The 6,000-nt window shown below is 56.7% G+C and overlaps 1 protein-coding gene across 1 annotated transcript in view; it reads right to left on the bottom strand.

Moving 5' to 3' along the window:
* The window catches only part of NTN1 (netrin 1), a 173,958-nt gene continuing 168,208 nt past the window's right edge, over positions 251-6,000 (bottom strand). Inside the window, exons 6-8 of the mRNA XM_018064001.1 lie at positions 1,554-1,628; positions 744-853; positions 251-307 (exon numbers count right to left, since the gene is read on the bottom strand). Coding sequence (XP_017919490.1) covers positions 251-307; positions 744-853; positions 1,554-1,628 — 242 coding nt within the window. The remainder of the gene's footprint in view (positions 308-743; positions 854-1,553; positions 1,629-6,000) is intronic.

Genomic DNA, 6,000 nt, shown 5'->3' with positions numbered 1-6,000 from the left:
GAGTCCAGGCCAGGTTGCCAGAACCCCTGGGGTCTGGGAGGGACACCATGCAGGCTGTGGACAATGAGGTCTCAGCACCGGGTCACTGTTCCCTCCCCAGCTCACTTCTTCCTGCCCTGTCACCCGGCTTCCAGGGACCAGCCAGAGCCACTCTTTATCAGGAGCCCACCAAGCACGTGGCCCCATGCTGAATGCTTCCATAGGACACAGTCGGGCATCACCCCCAAATGACAGATAAGGAAACCGCAACTCAGAGACGCAACCGGACTCGCCCCAGTTCCCTCAGGAGGCACTCGATCAGGGCAGACTAGGAAAGATGGGCAGAAAACATGGATCGCTGGCCTTTCCCCAGAGGGTGACGCTAAAAGGGGCAGGACTGCTGAGGAACAGAGCAGCAAGACCAGGAACACCCAGCGGGAGTAGGGAGGTGCACAGAGGGAGATGGGCAGAGTCGACTTTCGGGTCCAGGAAGAGGGGGTCCAGCCTCAGCCCGAAATAGCCAGGCCCACCGGGTCAGGAGGAGGGCCCCAGAGTGGAAAGACCAGGCCCCTGGATGGGCGCCCAGGCTGCGGCTACCTCCTGCCGGAATGTCGAACACCTTGACCTCCACACCCTGGGCCTCCCCAGCTCTGCCAGCAGACAGCTGGACCATCTCCTTGGGATTTCTGTTCGCCTCTCAGCTATCTGCAGATACCTGCCGGGGGCTGTGAGGGGCTCCCCTTCTCCCGCAGGCCCCCACCCACCCTGAAGTCAGCCTTGACCCTGAGTCCTGTGAGGTCCGGCCTGCCCAGGCTGCCAGCCAGCTCAGGGATCAGAAACCACAGAGCCGGCGCGGCCCTCCCATGGGGCAGAGCTGATGGAAGGCGGCAGAGGAGAGCCTGACAAAGGAGAGGTGCAAGGCCCCCGCCTCCAGGGCACCGGGGTAGATGCTGCAGGAGAGACTGGCAGGCGGGATACTCTTCCCGGGAAGGGAGCCTGAGGCCTGCAGTGTCGGTGCAGACCCCAGCTCCCGACAGAAGAGGCCTTCAGTGATCCCTGAGGCTCTGGTCAAACTTCTGATGCATCAGAACTGCCAGCGAGGAGTTTAAAATGCAGCTTCTCCACCCGGCCCTGGAGGTCCGTTTTGCGGAGTCAGTCCTCAAATCGGCATTTTAAATACACCAAGGAGCTCTCTCCCTTTCCCCAATGCCCGAAGGACTTCTCTCTGAGCTGCAGAGCCTCAGGCTGAATGCCCATGAGTACGAATGAGGGCACGGAAGAGCAGAGAGGTTAAGCGACTGACTTGCAGCCACACGGCCCCTCGGGGCAGAGTGAAGCCCAGGACCCCCCAGCGGCGAGGATGCAAGGCCAGGGGGAGAACGCAGTGCCCACACCTGTGGCCACCCACCCCCACCCCAAGGGGGAAGAGCTGGGAAATTCCCAGGCACAAGATCATCCCCCTCAGCTCCCAGCCGGTCACAGGGACTCTGGGACCAACACCCACACGGGGCTCCTTGTACCCCACTGGTCACGTGGTGCCCTCCCCCTCCCCCAACAAGGGGGCTTTCACTCACCATAGTCCTTCTTGCAGTATTTTTTCATGTTGATCTTCAGCTTCCCTTTGGAGGCCTTGCAGTAGGAATCACAGTCTGCAGAGGACAGGAGAGCACAGACAAAACTTAATTAGGGGAAGAATAGGCTGGCGGGTGGGGTGGGCAGCCGCCTCCTTAAATACCCAGAGGCTGGTGATACCCACGGGCCGGGCAGCCTGGGCGGCCATTCTGGGCGGGTCTGGCCCTCTCGAGTAGGGCTGGGACAAAGAGGTCCCCGCCTGACCCACCCCCACTGGCCCCCCTGGCCTCCGCACAGGGACTCTGCAGGCTCCTGCACTGTGCCACCCAGGGCTTCGGAGCACCACACAAATTCCCCTGTTCTTAAGACACACCCGGAGCCTGATTAAAGCCGATAGAGGCCTCATTGTCGCCCCGCGCCCTGGGTCTGTGTCAGGCGCTAGCTTCCATGGCGAGCAGCCTCTGGCTGGGGTCAGGCCCCAACAATAGAGGTCATGGAGGAAATTAGCAGCCCATGAAGCAGGAGAAAACCCCTTTGGTGTCCACGCTACTGGAGTGTGCAAATAAAATGCCCCACGAAGAAGAGTTCAGTTCTAATGAGCCCCACCACTGCTGAGAGGCAGGGCTGCGGGGCCTGCGTCTGCAGGGTATCGCTTCGGGGGCGTCCCAGTGAAAGCCGGGCAGGATGTGGGGGGGCCCGGGGGCCTGCTTCCCTTGGGGGTGGCCTGTGTCAGCCCAGCAGAGGCAGACCTCCAACACTGGCCCCACCAGGCCCTCTCCCCGCCAGCTCTTTAGTTGAAAGTGAAAGTGAAAGTCACTCAGTTATGTCCAACTCTGCAACTCCATGGAATTCTCCAGGCCAGAATACTGGAGTGGGTAGCCGTTCCCTTCTCCAGGGGATCTTCCCAACCCAGGGATCGAACCCAGGTCTCTTTCATTGCAGGCAAATTCTTCACCAGCTGACCCACCAGGAAAAGACCAAGAATACTGGAGTGGGCAGCCGATCCCTTCTCTAGGGGATCTTCTCAACCCAGGAATCGAACTGGGGTCCCTGCACTGCAGGCAAATTCTTCACCAGATAAGGTGATACAGTTCCTTTGCCTGATCTGTGTTCGCAAATCAGCTGTTGGCATGATGGCCAGCCCACCACGGAGTCCCAAACATCACTCCAGCCCCCCCTGCACAACCACTCAACACGCTGGCTCTCACTAGATTCTCACAACCCTTCTTTGAGCTGTGGGGGTTATTCCCATTCTACAGATTAGGAATCGGAGACCACCTGCCAGTGAAGCCCGGGCAGCTAGCAAGTCAAGGCTGGGCCTTGAACTTGGGTCTGAGGTGGAAGGTCACTGTACCCGCTGGAATTGGGCTGGGTGTGCGTCCTGGCAAGGGGACTAGAAAGGCGAAGGGGAAGCACACACATGGCTGCTCCAGAAACGGGTGCCAGCCCCTCAGACTCCAAAGGGGAAAACCTAGGCCCAGGTGGAGTTAAGGAGCGATTTGCGCGGGAGCACAGGACAAGCAGCCTAGGCCTCCTGGGCCCCCTGCCCCCCAAACCATCACTTAGATCTGTAAGAGTATTCAGAGAGCACCCCAGAGTCAGCCTTTGGTCCCGCGGGAGATGGCTGCCTCCTTCAGGGTCCTAATTCAAGTTGAAAGAGCTCTATCCTGCTGCCCTGGGAGCCATGGGCCTGGCAGTTCTCTGCTGCCATTGCTGCTGCTGCTGCTAAGTCGTGTCAGTCATGTCCGACTCTGTGTGACCCCATAGACGGCAGCTCACCAGGCTCCCCCGTCCCTGGGATTCTCCAGGCAAGAACACTGGAGTGGGTTGTGGTTTCCTTCTCCAATGCATGAAAGTGAAAAGTGAAAGTGAAGTCGCTCAGTCGCGTCTGACCCTTCGCGACCCCATGGACTGCAGCCCACCAGGCTCCTCCATCCATGGGATTTTCCAGGCAAGAGTACTGGAGTGGGGTGCCACCGCCTTCTCCACTGCTGCCATTAGGGCACCCCATTAGGAACCAGTCTCAGGAAATGAGAATAACAGCCCCTCTTCCTGTTCCCTAGGATGCGAGTCCTTGGACCACCCCCTGTCCATCAGCATGCCCTGCCCTGGGGCCCCAGCGTCCACAGTGCCAGCCCTTCCTGCCACCTGGAAGGCTGCGTGGCTGCTGGAGTCAGGACCTCTCAGAAGGTGGGGTGTGGAGTATCCTGAGAGAGAGGCCGGGAGTCCACTGGGGACGTTGAGACACCGGGTGACAGTGACCCAAACCCACAGTCAGCACCACTGGCACCCCTCCCCCACGCTGTGACACCGTACCTCACCGCTGGAAATAGCCCCTCTCGGCCACGCCTCTGCCAGCTCAGGCACGACAAAGCCACTGCTGGGGCTGAACCCAGGCCATGCACAAGTAGCTTTCATTTCTGGCGAGCTGGCTGGAATCCCCGCCTGCTCGCTCCTCTTGGGAAAGAACTGAACTGCCAGCAGTGCTGATGACGTCACTGCATGGATGGCCTTGAACCCACTCATCGCTTTTTCATGATTATTATTATTAGTTTGGCCCACATCGTCAGTACTTGTATTCCGGTCAATCACCTGCCACGCCTCCTCTATAGGGTGGAATCTCAGCACCCCCCTCAACCCCCACCTCCCATCACAGCCCTGGAGGCAGCCCCTGACAGCACACCAGTTCCTCCCAGCCTCTGGGCAGTCCCTTGAGGGAGGGACCACGACTCTCATCCTACAGACAGGACAGTTGAGTTCAGCAAGGCGCCACAGTGCTGATTCCAAGTGCGCCCTGCACTGCAGGCAGGAGGGCAGGTGGCCCCTGGGACGACCTGGCCCTGCACCTCCAGCTTCCCCTCCTCCCTTCCCTCCCTTCTGGCAGCATCTACAGCTCTTCTCTTCAAAGTCAAGTATCCACCTGGGCCAGAGATTGTCCCTGAAGTGTGTGGCATCCATCACTGCCTGATTAGATCCAGCTCTGGACCCCGTGAGAGCAATCACAGCCACCCTCATGAACATTAAAAGTCTGTCCCCCAATAACCATAGCCACCCACAGGAAACTAACCAGGCACGAGGCACTGCTCTCAGCCCTGCCTATGCTTCTAACAGCCTGGTTCCCTACCTGGCTACACAGTGGAATAGCCCAGAAGCTTTAGGAAAACACTGATGCTTGGGTTCCCCACAAGACATTCTGATTTCACTGGCTGTAAGGATAGCCTGTGTGTCCAGATTTTTAAAGTTCCCCAGGTAAGACCAATGTGCAGCCAGGGTTAGAACCACAGTCTGCAGCTGTGGGAGGTGGGCCAGGGTCTTTGCACCCAAGATTTGTAAGGAGGACCCAGATTGGCAGAGGAAAGGCTCAGAGGAGTGGCTATTGACTCAAACTAGAGTCAGAGGACAACATCAAGCTGCTTTGCCCTTATAGGAAATGGTGCCAGCCTCAACACGTGCAGATTTATAGCTGTATCTGGTTTGTTGTTATTTTTTTGTGGGTCTTATGTCTTTCCTTTCTGCCAGCCAGAAATTCTCATCAGGTCAGTGTGCTTGTCGTTGTCAAATGTGCCCTTGTTATTGTTGTTTAGTCGCTAAGTCGTGTCTCATCCTTTTGTGACCCCATGGACTGCAGCCTGCCAGGCTCCTCTGTCCATGGGATTTTCCAGGCAAGAATACTGGCGTGGGTTGACATCTCCTTCTCCATGGGATCTTTCCGACCCAGGGATCGAACCCATGTCTCTTGCATTGGCAGGTGAGTTCTTTGCCACTGAGCCACCAGGGAAGCCCCCACATGTCCCCTACTCTCTACCGATTTGCTGATTCTGATTTGGTTGTGAGCTAGGAAAACAGAAAGACCAGGCTTGTTAGAACTGTATGCAAAGCATGGGTCAACAGGCCTGGAATGAGAGAAGGAACTGCTGTCCTCTGGGCACGGTGAATACCCTTCAGAGCACTGACATCGTAGCAGCTCTCTCGCTGCGTGCAGACTCTCTGGGTGTGTGCCAGAGAACTGAGGTCACTCGACAAGAGGTCCTCAGATAAGGGAAGTGTTCCTGCATTTTCTTCTTTTATAAAATACACACAGAGCTACAGAGACTGCCTCAAGATGGACCAGACATAGCTTTGAAATGCATCTTTGACTCCTTCAAAATGGCATCTACTTGGCAGTTACCCACATTTCCTCTCCTTGTTTTGTTCCAAAATCGCTATAAAGACAATGAAAAAAATGAAAATTCACACTAATGCCAAGAACTAAACTGACAGATGACCCAACACTGGAATCTGGGAGCAATCTCTATTAATTAAAGACAGATGGTGGTAGAACAAGGAAAACCTGTCCAGGTTTTACCTCAAGACACAGCTCTTTGTCTGATGAACAGAAAAATCCTGGAAAATAGGGAAGATGACAAGGCGACAACAACCAGAAAACAAATGGGCAGGAAGTGGGTGGGG

Source organism: Capra hircus, chromosome 19, assembly GCF_001704415.2.
Source record: "Capra hircus breed San Clemente chromosome 19, ASM170441v1, whole genome shotgun sequence".
Classification (NCBI taxonomy): domain Eukaryota; kingdom Metazoa; phylum Chordata; class Mammalia; order Artiodactyla; family Bovidae; genus Capra; species Capra hircus.
The sequence above is the reverse complement of the archived record's forward strand: the minus strand, read 5'-3'. Positions and strand labels throughout refer to the sequence as shown.